This window comes from Bombina bombina, chromosome 1, assembly GCF_027579735.1.
Source record: "Bombina bombina isolate aBomBom1 chromosome 1, aBomBom1.pri, whole genome shotgun sequence".
NCBI classification, from domain to species: domain Eukaryota; kingdom Metazoa; phylum Chordata; class Amphibia; order Anura; family Bombinatoridae; genus Bombina; species Bombina bombina.
In genome coordinates, this window is record NC_069499.1 from 652,280,395 (window position 1) to 652,298,040 (window position 17,646).

The 17,646-nt window shown below is 41.5% G+C and overlaps 1 protein-coding gene across 1 annotated transcript in view; it reads right to left on the reverse strand.

Moving 5' to 3' along the window:
* The window catches only part of THOC2 (THO complex subunit 2), an 889,387-nt gene that overhangs the window by 482,369 nt on the left and 389,372 nt on the right, over window positions 1–17,646 (reverse strand). Inside the window, 1 exon segment of the mRNA XM_053699115.1 lies at window positions 9,956–10,036. Within this exon segment, the coding sequence (XP_053555090.1) occupies window positions 9,956–10,036 (81 nt within the window).

Sequence of the window (17,646 nt, forward strand, 5' to 3'; positions counted from 1 at the left end):
GCAGAGGCCTATACCTGCAAATAATTAATAGACCGGTCATCAAGAGTTTTTTCAGACTTGACATTTGAAACCAAAGATAGACACTATCCGATTAACGGCAATGTCCTAAAGAATGACCTTTTAACATAACAGTATCCACCACTGCACTCTGGTATTTTTATATACATTGTTTCACTGAAAGTGTAATTGTGAAGTTATAGGGAGACGTCCCTTTTAAATATATATTTTTTTGTATGCTGCTTTTAAATTTATGTTTGTCTAATCTGATTTTTATAAAATTCATATATAGTCTAATCAAGTCCCTGGTCATTTTTTGTCTATAATCAAGCTTTTTAGGGGTATCTTAAGCTTTTTTAGCGCCCTTACTTCTTTCCCCATATTTGCCTCATTTTTATTTATAACAGTCTGAAGGATCTGTTATTTAGTTAAGGAGTCTGATACCCTACACTTAGCGCACTTCAATTACTCACCACTACACACTAAAAAAATAACGCTTTTTCAGAGCTTGCACTCTGAGTTAACCAAATTGGCAGCTGAAAAAGTAATAATTGCTATTATTACTCTATTAAATGGTACGCATTTTAATGACCTTAAAAGGCCGAAGATATGAACCTGTGACCCTTGGATCTTAGAACAAGCTTTTGTAGTCAGGGCACTTACCAACTGATCTACATCACGGGCCAAAAAGTAGGGCAGAAAAAAACTCCTTTTACCTACAGATATAGCCGAGATAATAGAAATCAAAACAAATTATTATCCTAACAAGATAGAGATAATATATAGACCATGTCAAAATTCTAGATTAAAACCATGAAGCCCTTCTAAATATAAAAGCTAAAAAACAAATTATGCTTAATTGATCATTTTCTTTTCTTCTGATGGAAAGAGTCTACAGCTGCATTCATTACCTGGCCACCAGGAGGAGGCAAAGACACCCCAGCCAAAGGCTTATATACTCCTCCCACTCCCCTCATCCACCAGTCATTCAGCCGAGGAACAAAGACCAGTAGAAGAAATAACATGTGAAAGGTGCAAGAAGAATAAATAAGGATGCCCCACAAAAAATTACGGGTGGGGAGCTGTGGACTCTTTCCATCAAAATAAAAGAAAATTATCAGGTAAGCATAATTTATGTTTTTCTTCTAAAAATTGCTGCATTAATTACTTTTGGGAAAACAATACCCAAGCTATAGAGGACACTGAATGCCAAGACGGGAGGGTACAATAGGTGGCCCCATACTGAGAGCACCAGGCCCGAATCCCTACCCAACAAAAAAAACAAAAAAAGGAAAGGCCCCAAGGACACTGAACTGCAGATAGTCCAGAAGCCAAGCTTGAGACCGCAAATCGGACTCAACTGAGCCAACAGTCCTCCAAGAGACACAGTCGCCCAATAGTTGGTCACTCACCCCATACTAATGAAGGGGACACCAGCCTAAACTCCCAAGGGGACAAGGCAAAGGGTAACCGAAGGAAACCAAAAGGTCACCATAAACCATAAAAGGAAACCTCCAACAGTGAGCCCAGCTCACAAAGACCCAAATGGGCCCACTAGAGAAAGGAAAGGAGGCTACGCCTAGACCAAGTGGAACCCGGGATAAGACCAGGCATAGAGACAGAGAAAGTCTGCTCTCCAACATGACGCAAGAACCAAAAGACAACTAAAGTCCGAGTCCTCCCAGCTTCTGAACATAGAATACAAAAGTATCCAACCACAAAAAATGTGTAACAGACTCAGACGAAAAACCCTAAGTCGAGAACACCGTCTCAACATCAGGACGACATAGAGGATACTTGCTAGTAAGTAGAAGCAGCCAACAAGACTGCAAAAAGCACAGAACAGAAAAGACTGCAAAAAGCAACCTCCAGACAGAGGGCATGCTCTAGGCAACCTAAGCTGCCAGACCTACACACAGGTCTCCAAAAGGAGAACACAGAACCTCAATCAAGGCCCCCCCGAGGAGAGGTTACACCCAGAGCCCGAAGGAGGTGTAATCCTGGACCCTCTGCCTGTAAGCCTAGTGAGCTGGCCACTATTCCCACCTAGATCCTGAAAATGACGTCTCTCAGAACCCACACCCAGCTGGACCAATCCAGCATCAGCAGATCTGAAACAGGGGAACAAATTTACCCCGAAACTAGCTAAAAAATGAGCAGAAGAATGGCCACAGCCATCCCCCCAGAGCACGGGTGCAACCCGACTCCTAAAACAGACGACAAGGTTGTAGTCCCAAAGAATCTAGCAAAACAGCCCAACAAAGTCGCAACTTGGAGCCAGCAAGACTCCAGGTGGAACATAAGAACCCAAAGAGACACCCCTCTCCGAAACTTAACCCACAGTTCCAAGCTCCTGAATACAGAAGTAGCCGCAAGAAAGGGACTACATCTCCATAAGAAGGAGAACAACACCTTAAAGGGACACTGAACCCAAATTTTTTCTTTCGTGATTCCGATAGAACATGCCATTTTAAGCAACTTTCTAATTTACTCCTATTATCAATTTTTCTTCGTTCACTTGCTATCTTTATTTGAAAAAGAAGACATCTAAGCTTTTTTATTAGTTCAGAACTCTGGACACCACTTTTTTAATTGGTGGATGAATTTATCCACCAATTAGCAAGAACAACCCAGGTTGTTCACAAAAAATGGGCCGTTCATACAAGCGTTCATAAACTTGATTTCAGAAAAGTGTAGCAGTCTGATTTATGGAGTAAAAGGATACGCTGTTTAGTCCTTAGAAAGTCAGTAGCCCAGTATTCAGAAACGTTTGCAGACATCATCGATTTGACAAAGTTATTTCTGAGACCTATGGAGAATGAGATATGTAAGTAACATCTACAGCTGACAAAACAAAAAGACACTGTACAGCTCCCAAAAGGTCGGTAATCCATTACTCCGTAAATCAGACTGCTACACTTTTCTGAAATCAAGTTTATGAGTGCTTGTATTGTCCAGACCTATGTATGCATACCATCATATTAAAACTGATATTACCACATTGAACTGATACTCCGTTTAAATTTCAACTATTATCACAGAACTGATACTTTGTTTTACTCTTATACAACTATCCAACAGAGAACATCTAATTACCAGTAATAGCTCTACGTTCTATTAAATTACTGTTTTTATTTTTTAAATTTCTGTATATGAATTTTACACATTGCACAAGTGTTTAACATATCATGCATATCTATATATTTTTAAGATTACGAGTATTACAATATCGTGGCCACAATTAACATATTTATCTATATTATTTGTTATTGTTATATTTTATATTAGAGTTTTATATATTAAAATATACTTTTATAACCTATCCCACAAGTGTTTTCACATATATTATTTACACACCCCAGCTCATTTTATTGAGCGCCGCTCTCAATTACCTTTTAGGTATACTTTTCTAAATCCTCAGTGAGAAAACAGGTCCGGGCACTCAATTGTTAAACAATACCAGAGAACTGAACTACCCGTCTGACAAAAAAAACAGACACAAGGGATATGGTGCAATATCCAGATCAATCCGGATAACGAGAAGAACTTGTAATTCCTGACCAAAAGAAGAAACCACCCCATGCTAAAATCCTACACTCCAAGAAGCAAGGCGATAGAAGTCTTATTACGACCGTAAAGCCCCTAGACTTCTCAAAACAGCCTCAGGACAACAAAGCAAGGGATACCTCAAGGTCAAAACACCTCAAGCAGGGCTAGTCTCCACATCACCTCCAAACAAAAAGAGGAATACAGGGAGAAAAGGCACGAAGCCTTCCCAGTTCCGGGGAACCCCGAGCTAAGCCCAATGTCCCAACAGGGATCAACAATCTCCCGGGAACCCAGATCGCTAAAAGGAGACCAAACTCACCCGGAAACAACAGAAGAAGACCAAAAAGGTCTTATAACTCAGCTAGACAGTACACGGTCAATGTGCAATAGCTGCAGCTGGTTACACAGATGCCCATGGACATTAAACAGCGTACAAGCACACAATCAAGGTGCATAAGAGCTGCAGCTGGTTTCAAACTGCAAACCTCCCACATGCTAGTCAGCTATTCACACTACTAGCTGTTGATGGACCAAGTCCAAAAGGACAAATCCAGTGCCTCAAAAAAGAAGGCCAAACCGTTCAAACAGCGGTAAGAGGGCGCTAATCCCTCCAACCCTCCACTGCATGGGGGAGGAAACTCTAGGGTCCGATAATACCAGACGTAAGAGAAAGTGACGCAGCGGAAACTCCACTAACCCAGTCATCCATGATTGAAGGCTATAAGGACTGAAACAATCCTACCCAACTCACAGACCCACAGGTCCTCTTGAATGCCTAGTTGAAACATGTAAAACAAAATGATAACCTGAGTACACAGCGCCTCAACCAGACCAGCCGAGCATAACAGCGCTACGTGTTTGTACAGCCCCAAGACCGAACAAACCCAACAGGACCAGCCTGCACCCAGGGCCCTAACCGGCAAGCTGCATAAATCCTCCCTCAGAGGGGAAGAAAGGAAAACAGACATTTCTAACATAGGACTAACATGTCCAAAACAACTTCCGAAGAATTAACAGAGTATCGATCCCAGAAGGTTCTCGAAGGAAACAAACAAAATAAACAACATCCTATCAGATGAAAAGATAATATAAGGCAACCCAGAGGTGAACACCCAAGAAGAAACAGGCCTACCCGCAGGACCAGCCAAACGGAGCCCTGATCTTCCATAAACTGGGAAAGATCTGAATAAAATAACAATCAGGAGATTACATCATCTCCACATGTCTAATGAGGTGCACCATTCGAATAAGAAGACTGAAAATTCCCGTATCCGATAAGGATAGGGTCATTTAATAACTGAAAAACATGTCTGAGTAATACGCGAAGGCGTGCAATTCTGTAACGAAAGGCACAACACTCAGGGACAGTAACATCCGCAGGGAACTGTAGAGGCAATCCCCAAGGCGGGAGACCCGGGACAATAGGGCACGAACACAATCGCAAATAAACGTCTGGACTCTGCAGATGAATAATTGCCAAAAATACGTGGAAGCGAAAATGTGCTGCAACCTCCGGGGGGGGGAACACGCTGCCCTGCATGGAGGAATAATCATAAACTGAGTTACCCGCATGTGAAGACGTATGAAGCGGTAGGGAACTCGCCTCTCGGAGGACGGGACCCCCAGAGGCGGATGGCTCAGCTGTCCCTTGATTCCCTGAGCCCGAGGAACATGGCGCTCTCATATGGCATAAAGAACTGGTACATGTGTCAACTAGGCCAATCCGGATTTGTCACCGGACACAGAATCTGAAATAAAAAATACTCTCAGTATCAGAATCCTCCGTAACTGAATCTGAAATTTGAACAGTCTCAGCATCAGAATCCTCCATAACTGGATAGAAGATATGCAAATATGAACTAAAGAAGTAAAATTAACGGCACCTGACAACCACAATGGCTGGGGCACTCACCACCTCCGATGAACCAGACACCTGCGGACTAGAATTTCTCCTTTACCACACTGTCAGGAGTGCGGAAATGGAAGACTGAACGTAATCACACCCGGCCCCAAGGTGAACCGTACAGTCCAAAAAAGCACACCCAACCATAAGGTTGCGTCACTTCCAGAGGCCTTAATGTTCCAAACCATGAGCCCAATTGACAACACACATAAGCAGTTTGAATCACTTAAACATGATTACAATAATCAATAACCCCCCTCAGGAGATATAAATCCTTGATTACAAGATACTAAAGGAGACTCACTGAGACCCTTATGTTAGGTTAGACCATAAGGTGGTAACCTCTAGGGAAACATCTGAATTACAGCACATTCATGAAGTAAAATGAAACGATCATAACGGAATCTGTATCAGGAACACTGCCCTTCAAGTGTGACAGATAGTAGCATCGCCTCCGCCATGGACTTGAGAGAACAAAGCAGGCAGCGGAGCGAAGTTCGCCGATTGCTTGAGGAGCTGTTAACATGAGTCGAGATGGTTTCGCAGAAAGACTCTCCCTGCATCTCCGGACTCTAACTTTCATCCAAGCCCTCAATAAGAGACTGATAGGATTACTTAAAACTCCTGTCCCATGTTGAAGAGTACTACCCTCCATAAGATACTAAATAAATTCTGACACTTCTCTGCCAACCTCCTGGAACGAAATGCAAAGAATTACTGGGGGATGAGGGGAGTGGGAGGAGTATTTAAGTCTTTGGCTGGTGTGTCTTTGCCTCCTCCTGGTGACCAGGGTCTTATTTCCCAAAAGTAATGAATGCAGCTGTGGACTCTTTCCTTTTAATAAGATAAAATAGATTTGAAATTAATCTTAAATTACAACAAAAATAGAATCACAAATAAAATGAAAACATTTTGAAGTAAATGAACAATGTTATATACTTCAGAATCTGAAAACTGCTTATACTAACTGTCCAACAATAAAGTTGAGAGAGCAGCAATGTCAGTCATAGATATAGCTGAACTAAGAATATAAACAGCATGTAAATATGCTCTTTTAAGGTAAGATTGAAACTTAAAAAGATCCTGAAAATAAGTACTAACTTCCATAGAAATAGTAGTACATTCCCAAAAAGGAATCAGGTTTAAACAATTCTAGTAAACATATCATAGATATCATCTAGAATAGGAAAAAAAAAAAACTCAGGAGCAATTTAAATAAATCTTTAAATGAATATAACATTTAATAGGAGGACAAGACTTCTAATACCTAAAATTATCAAAACTTCCTTAATAAAGAAGAAAAAATGTTCAATTATAAAAATAAAAAAGAAGATTTGTCAAATACAGTCTCTGATGCAGGATCCTTTGAGCCTTTAAGTATAATGTCGATCAAAACAAAATTGATTAAATCTTATAACAATTTTGGAAAGACCTTATAAGTTTATTTGAAGTCACAAAAACAGTCATAGCCTTCTTATGATTGCAGTAATAACGTGAAATCTGCAGAATTAATCAGGTACAATAAAATTAAAAATTAAAAACAGTAAATCTATTTGTACATATAGAAACATTATCAACATGGAATAAGATAAATAAATGACACATAATTGAGGTTTAGAGAATAAAATCAGCTTGACAATAAAAAACACACTTAGCTTGTTAAAGAAATGTGTGCAGGATATCTTAGTTTCTACAATACCATCAGAGTCAGGATCAGTCAGACATCTTGCAAAATGGAAAAGGAAAAAATGAACATTTAAACAAAATATCCAATTTCCTCATATAGCAGTTACAGGAATGGGAAAAAATGCTTATGCTAAAAAAAATAGGCAAAAAAGCAAACAGCATAGCTCTCTATAATATAAAGAGAGCAAGAAGAATAAAAGGAAGTGGGGTAAAACAACAATTTTTTTGGCGCCAAGTATGACGCATGGCGCAAAAGGAAGTGATTTTTATTTATTTTTTCGGCGGCAAACCAACACCAGGAAATGACAAAACATGCGTCATAACAAGCGCGACTTCGCACCAAAACAATTAGCATCAACAAAGACACAGGAAATGACAAAACTTGTGCCACTATAGGTGCAACTATGCGGCAAAAAAATGTTGCGTTCAGAAATAGGGAAAAAATAACAGCATTTTGCGTCCACACAAGTCTAGATTTGCCTGTGAAAATTAGGGAAAAACAAGTCAAATTGGAAAAAAAAGACAAACCCCAGGTAAGAAAAAAAGTTTAAATAAAACAAAAATTTTATTAAAAACAGGGGCACTTTAACTCATCAAAATTTACATTTCACTCCTGTTGTGAAAAAAAAACTTACCTTTTAAACTTGACAGCAGCTCCAGCTTCCTCTGGTTGTTGCAAGCCATTTCGGACGTCAGAAATGATGGATAGGTCATCCTCCAGTCACAGCTTCCCCCAGGGGGAATCGGTGTCTGATTCAACGTTGTGATTGGAGGAAGCCGGATTCCTCATTTTAGACCCAGGAAGAGGCTTTGCGACGGGTGGAGAAAGCTGGAGCGGCTGTCAAGTTTAAAAGGTAAATTTTGATAAATTAAAGTGCCCCTGTTTTTAATCGAATTTTTAAAAACTGCGCACTTTAGCATCAAAATTGACATTCACTTTAAAACTTTACAATATAAGAAAGCGTGGGTGTCTTAAAAAATGATACATACTTACCAAAAGACAACTATTCACATATATCAGACAGCCAAACAAGTACTGAAAAATATCAGCCGAGGTAATGGTATAAGAGTATAGCGTTGATCTGAAAAGGGAGGTAAAGAATTAATCCCTACAAACTATAACAGAGAGCCTTTGAAAAGATTTCCCATGTGTGAAACCATGAAATCAACAGGTGATACTGTCTTCACATCCCTCTGACAAACACTGTGGTCTGAGAAGGAATTGGGCTTCAAAATGCTTAGAAGCGCCTATCATAGAAGAAATCAAGCACAAAAACTTACTTCACCGCCTCCACAGGAGGCAAAGTTTGTAAAACTGAGGAAAAAATGTGGTGGGAGGTGTATTTATAGGCATTTTGAGGTTTCTGAACCTTTGCCCCCTCCTGGTAGGAATGTATATCCCATACATCACAAGCTCATGGACTCTTGCCACTTACATGAAAGAAAGGGACGTACTCTAAACCAACAAGCGTTAACCTGAAGTGCATAAACTTAAAGACCGGCACACAAAATTCAAACTATGTGTGCCATAAGCAAACGCACGCAAAACAGCAAGGGAAGTTTAAAGGATTCTGTCCTAGGGCCAAATACAATAGCAAATATATATGTGTCTGAAATGTATAATAAATTATACTTACCAATAGACATTCCTCCACCAGCAAATAAGCAGCAGACAGCCAAACCCGTACTGAAACATATCAGCAGAGGTTTAAGGAATAGGAGTATATTGTAGATCCATAAAAGGAGGCAAAAGATAAGTCCATGTAACCAATTATGGAAGGTTTATGAAAAATTTCCCGTGAGGTAAAAAAAAAAAATCATAAACCATACCTCATATACATCCCTTTGACAAGCTCTGTACGCTGAGAGGAAGCCGGGCCTCAACATAGACTAAAATCCCTGAAGAATCAAATGCACATCTTCATCCTTCAACCACCTCCAGCAGATGCAAAGTAAAGACTCAGGTATGTGTGAGGGGTTTTATAAGGCTATTGGGGTTTGAGAATCTTTGCATCCTCCTAGTGTTAGAGAAGAGCAATTCCCAGGAGTAATGGATCGTGGAGCCTCACCACCTATATGAAAGAAATTTCCTCCAAAACTATGTTGCGTTTTAATGCAGGACCATGCTGCATAGGTGAGGATTTCCAGTCAGGAAAACCCCAGAGTCAGGAACAGTCTAAAAATACACTGGGAGAATCTCAAATGATAAAACCTCTCAAGTATATGGGGATCCCAGAAGGTAGGACCACTTGTGAGGTTTATCGACAGGTTATGTGTGTGCATTTTCCTAAGACAGCATAATAATACCTTAATCTAAGCACATCAATAATATCTTCAGCTAGAGCAGAGATCCAGCTTTGCCTTCCTAATTCTCAATACATAGAAACTAAACTGTATCAAGCAGAGAAAAGAAGAAGGGGTATGTGTAGGAGTGGGAGTCTTCTTAGACCTCTGTAATGAGTTTCAATCTAATCGCATGGTCAGAGGCCATACACTCACCAGTATGTTTATAGGTCTCTGACACAGTGTACTTTTTTTTATTTCTTTGAGGTAGGACATACTAGGCTGTTATTTTATGAGCATTCTTGTGTGTATTCTGTTAAATTGCAGGGAATTTTTTTCAATCATAAATTACAGGCTGCAGCTGTATTATTTGAACCTTTGAAAGCTTGATACTTTATAAAAGCCTGAATCTAATACCCCTGAGAAAGAAAAAGAAAATAATAATATTAAAAAACAAAGTAATATTTCAGGGTTATTCATCCCTCCCTCATAGGTGCAAACAGAACTGTAACACTAACAAATACACTGAATACTAACTTTGCAACCAACTGGAGATCGTGGTGTCATCATGTTTCATTTTCTCCTTCTCCGGATTAGCTAAGGCTTCAATAATACAGTCTAAATATTTAATTAAGGAAATTGAGTCACTCTAAATGATGTAGACACAAAAACAAAATGTATGCTTACCTGATAAGAAATTATTTTCTTTCCTAGCATGGAGAGTCCACGAGTCCATTCTAATTACTGGTGGGAATTCAACTCCACTACACCAGGAGGAGGCAAAGAACACCACAGCAAAGCTGTAATTATCACTCCCACTTCCCATAAACCCCCAGTCATTCAGCCGAGGGAATACAGAAAAAGAAGACACACAAAGGGTATAGAGGTGCCTGAAGTTTAGAAAAAGACAAAACCCGTCTGAAAATTGAAATAAGGGTGGGTCTTTGACTCTCCCTGCCAGAAAGGAAAATAATTTATCAGGTAAGTATAAATTATGTTTTCTGTTATCTTTCTAATGGCAAATGTCGAGTTCACAAATCCATTCTAATTACTAGTGGGAACCAATACCCAAGCTAGAGGACACAGAATGGAAGGGAGGGAGAACAAGACCGGCGGACCTAAACAGAAGGCACCACCGCTTGAAGTATCATCCTCCCAAAAGAAGCCTGAGCTGAGGCAAAAACATTGAATATGTAGAATTTGGAAAAAGTATGCAATGAGTACCAAGTGGCCGCCTTGCAGATTTGTTCCACAGAAGCCTCATTTTTAAAGGCCCAGGAAGAAGAGACAGCCCTTGTGGAATGAGCCATAATCCTCTCAGGAGGCTTTTGTCCAACTGTCTCATAAGCCAATCAAATAACACTTCTTAACAAAAAGGAAAGAGTAGAGGAAGTGGCCTTCTGGCGCTTACGTTTACTAGAAAATACAACAAAAAGGGCAATAGATTGTCGAAAATGTCTAGTTGTCTGCAGATAGAACTTCAGAGCACGCACAACATTTATGTTATGGAACAGACGTTCTTTATGAGAAGGAGTGTATATGATTAAGAGCCTATAGCAGGCTTGAAACGTTGTATGTTCTATTTCTGAAGACCCCATGTAAGAAAATAAAGATTCTTTTTAAATCTTGGAGGATGGAATACCCTTTGTTGCTGAGAAGAAGGATTAGGACAGAACAAAGGAACAACAATTTCCTGATTGATATTGCGGTCCGAAACCACCTTACGATGAAATCCCAATTTGGTACGAAGGACCACCTTATCCACATGAAAAATAAGGTAAGGGGAATCACACTGCAGAGCCGAAAGCTTTGAGACTCTACGAGCAGAATAGCGAGAAAAAACAAAACTTCGCAAGACAACTTAATATCAACAGAGTGCATAGGCTCAAGCGGAGCCTGCTGCAGAACCCTAAGAACAAGATCTGGCCCTTAAGAGTACTGACTGACAAATCTTTCTCCAGGCCCTCCTGAAGAAAAGACAAAATAAATCCTCACTTGACTCCAAGGGAAACCCCTAGATTCACACCAGTAAAGGTATGTACATCACACCTTATAGTAAATCTTGCGAGTTTCCGACTTACGTGCCTGAATCATGGTATCAATCACCTTTCCGGAAAAAAGTTGTCTAAACAAGACTAGGAATTCAATCTCATCTCCAAGCAGTCAGTTTCAGAGAATCTAGGTTTAAATGTAGGAAAGGACCCTGAAGTAGAAAGTCCTTACTCAGAGGCAATTTCTACAGGGGGGAAAAAACAACATCTTCACCAGGTCCGCATACCAAATTCTGCGAGGCCAAGCTGGAGCGATTAGAATCACAGAAGCCTGCTCCTGTTTGATACGGCTATCACCCGAGCAAGGAAGGCAAACGGAGGAAACAGGTAGATTAGACCGCACTCCCATGGAACCGCCAGAGCGTCAACCAGAGCTGCTTGCGGATCCCTTGATCTTGAGCCATATTTTGGTAGCTCGGCGCTTAGACGGGACGCCATCAGATGCAACTCCGGAACTCCCCACATGAAAGTTATCATTGAGAACACTTCCGGATGAAGGGCCCACTCACCTGGATAAAAAGTCTGCCTGCTCAGATAATCCGCTTCACAGTTGTCCAATCCTGGGTTGTGGATGGCAGAAATGAGGCAATTGTGAGCCCACTGAAGAATCCATTCCATTGTCTGAGCATGCATAACTGTAGAGGTCTCAGATGGAAACGAGCAAAAGGAATAAAATGTCCATGGAAGTCACCATTAGATCAAATACTTCCATACACAGTGCCACTGATGGACGGACATAGGACCGAAGGGAAAGACAGGCATCAAGAAAATCATCATGGAGATCGAGTTTATGATCGTTCCCAAAAAACATACCCTGTTATTTGGCACCAAGGAACTCTTTTTCCAGATTCACTTTCCACCTGTGAGAGCGAAGAATCAACAAAGAATCCGTATCGGATTTTGCTAAATGAAAAGATGGCGCCTGAACCAAGATATCGTCCAGGTAAGGTGCCACCACAATTCCTTGAGATCTGGCAACAGCCCGAAGAGCCCCTAGAACCTTTCTAAAGATTTGAGGGGCTGTGGCTGAGCCGAAAGATAGCTACAAATTGGAAGTGTTTGTCTAAAAAAGGCAAACCACAGGTATTGGAAATGTTCCTTGTGATTAGGAACATGAAGATATGCGTCCTTTAGGTCTATGGTAGTCATGAACTGACCCTCCTGAACTAAAGTGAGAATAGAACGGATAGTCTCCATTTTGAAGGACGGAACCCTGAGAAATTTGTTGAGACGCTTGAGGTCTAAAATGGGTCGAAAAGTTCCCTCTTTCTTGGGAACCACGAATAGGTTGGAATAGAATCCTTGACCCTGTTCCGCCAGAGGAACTGGGACAATCACTCCTAGAGAAGCTAGATCCGTGACACAGTTTAAAGGATTCCAAAAGTTTAGTTTTTTCACTATAATTACGTTATCAAAATTAAAACATTACAACTTAATAAAAACGTACCTATTTTGAACTCCAAACGAGTGTTATTAGCATAATAAAACTATATATTATTTTGGTGAAACAACGTCATCCAAGCCAAACCCCCTTATACTGTTCCTTCATTACAAAATCGTGTGTACAATCGCAATGCGTTATCGTGCATAAGATTAACACATTGTTTCGTCATCCGGCGCTTTGCGCATATTGTCGCTTTGAATCCAAATGTGATGCTTCACAGAACGGTGACAGATGACGCGTTACATAGATCGCACATGCGCAGTATGGACGATAACGGCCATATTGTTAACGCAGGTTTTCATGAATGATTCGTTCTAGAGAATACAGCTTTTAACGGTGGGTTTGGAAATAAATTAATTTTTGATTATGAATATTCGGAGAACGCTAACAATATGATAAGTAAAGCCTATTACAAATATAATTATTACATATGGGTATAGCGGTTCAGCCAGATCAGGACCAAATAAAGTCTTACCCTTAAAGGGAAGAGACGGAAGTTTAGACTTTGATACTACGTCAGCAGATCAAGACTTTATCCACAGAGCTCTGCGAGATAGAATGGCAAAGCTAGAAAACAGAATTTATGCTTACCTGATAAATTACTTTCTCCAACGGTGTGTCCGGTCCACGGCGTCATCCTTACTTGTGGGATATTCTCCTCCCCAACAGGAAATGGCAAAGAGCCCAGCAAAGCTGGTCACATGATCCCTCCTAGGCTCCGCCTACCCCAGTCATTCGACCGACGTACAGGAGGAAATATACATAGGAGAAACCATATGATACCGTGGTGACTGTAGTTAGAGAAAATAATTCATCAGACCTGATTAAAAAAAACCAGGGCGGGCCGTGGACCGGACACACCGTTGGAGAAAGTAATTTATCAGGTAAGCATAAATTCTGTTTTCTCCAACATAGGTGTGTCCGGTCCACGGCGTCATCCTTACTTGTGGGAACCAATACCAAAGCTTTAGGACACGGATGAAGGGAGGGAGCAAATCAGGTCACCTAAATGGAAGGCACCACGGCTTGCAAAACCTTTCTCCCAAAAATAGCCTCTGAAGAAGCAAAATTATCAAATTTGTAAAATTTGGCAAAAGTGTGCAGTGAAGACCAAGTCGCTGCCTTACATATCTGGTCAACAGAAGCCTCGTTCTTGAAGGCCCATGTGGAAGCCACAGCCCTAGTGGAGTGAGCTGTGATTCTTTCAGGAGGCTGCCGTCCGGCAGTCTCATAAGCCAAACGGATAATGCTTTTAAGCCAAAAAGAAAGAGAGGTAGAAGTTGCTTTTTGACCTCTCCTTTTACCAGAATAAACAACAAACAAAGAAGAAGTTTGTCTGAAATTTTTAGTGGCCTCTAAATAGAATTTTAGAGCACGGACTACGTCCAAATTGTGTAACAAACGTTCCTTCTTTGAAACTGGATTCGGGCACAAAGAAGGTACAACTATCTCCTGGTTAATATTCTTGTTGGAAACAACTTTCGGAAGAAAACCAGGCTTAGTACGCAAAACCACCTTATCTGCATGGAACACCAGATAGGGCGGAGAACACTGCAGAGCAGATAACTCTGAAACTCTTCTAGCAGAAGAAATTGCAACCAAAAACAAAACTTTCCAAGATAATAACTTAATATCTACGGAATGTAAGGGTTCAAACGGAACCCCTTGAAGAACTGAAAGAACTAGATTAAGACTCCAGGGAGGAGTCAAAGGTCTGTAAACAGGCTTGATTCTAACCAGAGCCTGAACAAACGCTTGAACGTCTGGCACAGCTGCCAGCCTCTTGTGAAGTAAAACAGATAACGCAGAAATCTGCCCCTTCAGAGAACTTGCAGATAATCCCTTCTCCAAACCCTCTTGTAGAAAGGATAAAATCCTAGGGATTTTTATCTTGTTCCATGGGAATCCTTTAGATTCACACCAATAGATATATTTTTTCCATATCTTATGGTAAATTTTTCTAGTTACAGGCTTTCTAGCCTGAATCAGAGTATCTATTACAGAATCTGAAAACCCACGCTTTGATGAAATCAAGCGTTCAATCTCCAAGCAGTCAGTTGGAGAGAAACCAGATTCGGATGTTCGAATGGACCTTGAACAAGAAGGTCCTGTCTCAAAGGTAGCTTCCATGGTGGAGTCGATGACATATTCACCAGGTCTGCATACCAAGTCCTGCGTGGCCACGCAGGAGCTATCAAGATCACCGAAGCCCTCTCCTGGTTGATCCTGGCTACCAGCCTGGGAATGAGAGGAAACGGTGGGAAAACATAAGCTAGGTTGAAGGTCCAAGGTGCTACTAGTGCATCTACTAGAGTCGCCTTGGGATCCCTGGATCTGGACCCGTAACAAGGAACCTTGAAGTTCTGACGAGACGCCATCAGATCCATGTCTGGAAAGCCCCATAATTGAGTTATTTGGGCAAAGATTTCCGGGTGGAGTTCCAACTCCCCCGGATGGAATGTCTGACGACTCAGAAAATCCGCTTCCCAATTTTCCACCCCATGGATGTGGATTGCAGACAAGTGGCAGGAGTGATCCTCCGCCCATTGAATTATCTTGGTCACTTCATCGCCAGGGAACTCCTTGTTCCCCCCTGATGGTTGATATATACAACTGTCGTCATGTTGTCTGATTGAAACCTTATGAATTTGGCCTTTGCTAGATGAGGCCAAGCTTTGAGAGCATTGAATATCGCTCTTAGTTCCAGAATGTTTATCGGGAGAAGAGATTCTTCCCGAGACCATAGACCCTGAGCTTTCAGGGGTTCCCAGACCGCGCCCCAGCCCACCAGACTGGCGTCGGTCGTGACAATGACCCACTCTGGTCTGCGGAAGCTCATTCCCTGTGACAGATTGTCCGGGGTCAGCCACCAACGGAGTGAATCTCTGGTCCTTTGATCTACTTGAATCGTCGGAGACAAGTCTGTATAATCCCCATTCCACTGTCTTAGCATGCACAGTTGTAATGGTCTTAGATGAATTTGTGCAAAAGGAACTATGTCCATTGCTGCAACCATCAATCCTATTACTTCCATGCACTGCGCTATGGAAGGACGAAGAACAGAATGAAGAACTTGACAAGAGCTTAGAAGTCTTGATTTTCTGACCTCTGTCAGAAAAATTCTCATTTCTAAGGAGTCTATTATTGTTCCCAAGAAGGGAACTCTTGTTGACGGGGAAAGAGAGCTTTTTTCTATGTTTACTTTCCATCCGTGAGATCTGAGAAAGGCTAGGACGATGTCCGTATGAGCCTTTGCTTTTGACAGAGACGACGCTTGAATCAGGATGTCGTCCAAGTACGGTACTGCTGCAATGCCCCTTGGTCTTAGAACCGCTAGAAGGGACCCTAGTACCTTTGTGAAAATTCTCGGAGCAGTGGCTAATTCGAAAGGAAGTGCCACAAACTGGTAATGCTTGTCCAGAAAAGCGAACCTTAGGAACTGATGATGTTCCTTGTGGATAGGAATATGGAGGTACGCATCCTTTAAATCCACCGTGGTCATAAATTGACCTTCCTGGATGGTAGGAAGGATCGTTCGAATGGTTTCCATTTTGAATGATGGAACCCTGAGAAATTTGTTTAGGATCTTGAGATCCAGAATTGGGCTGAACGTTCCCTCTTTTTTGGGAACTATGAACAGGTTGGAGTAAAACCCCATCCCTTGTTCTCTTATTGGAACTGGATGAATTACTCCCATCCTTAACAGGTCTTCTACACAATGTAAGAATGCCTGTCTTTTTATTTGGTTTTAAGATAATTGAGACCTGTGGAACCTTCCCCTTGGGGGTAGTTCCTTGAATTCCAGGAGATAACCTTGAGAAACTATTTCTAGTGCCCAAGGATCCTGAACATCTCTTGCCCAGGCCTGAGCAAAGAGAGAAAGTCTGCCCCCCACCAGATCCGGTCCCGGATCGGGGGCCATCCCTTCATGCTGTTTTGGTAGCAGTGGCAGGCTTCTTGGCCTGCTTACCCTTGTTCCAGCCTTGCATCGGTCTCCAGGCTGGTTTGGGTTGAGAAGTATTACCCTCTTGCTTAGAGGATGTAGAAGTAGAGGCTGGTCCGTTTCTGCGAAAGGGACGAAAATTAGGCTTATTTCTAGCCTTAAAAGACCTATCCTGAGGAAGGGCGTGGCCCTTTCCTCCGGTGATGTCTGAAATAATCTCTTTCAAATCAGGACCAAACAGTGTTTTGCCCTTGAAAGGGATGTTAAGCAATTTTGTCTTGGAAAACACATCCGCTGACCAAGACTTTAGCCAGAGCGCTCTGCGCGCCACGATAGCAAACCCTGAATTTTTCGCCGCTAATCTCGCTAATTGCAAAGCGGCATCTAGAATAAAAGAGTTAGCCAATTTAAGTGCATGAACTCTGTCCATAATCTCCTCATACGAAGATTCCTTATCGAGCGACTTTTCTAGTTCTTCGAACCAGAAACACGCTGCCGTAGTGACAGGAACAATGCATGAAATTGGTTGAAAAAGGTAACCTTGCTGAACAAACATTCTTTTAAGCAAACCCTCTAATTTTTTATCCATAGGATCTTTAAAAGCACAACTATCTTCTATGGGAATAGTAGTGCGTTTGTTTAGAGTAGAGACCGCCCCCTCGACCTTAGGGACTGTCTGCCATAAGTCCTTTGGGGTCGACTATAGGAAATAATTTCTTAAATATAGGGGGAGGCACAAAAGGTATGCCGGGCCTTTCCCATTCCTTGTTTACTATGTCCGCCACCCGCT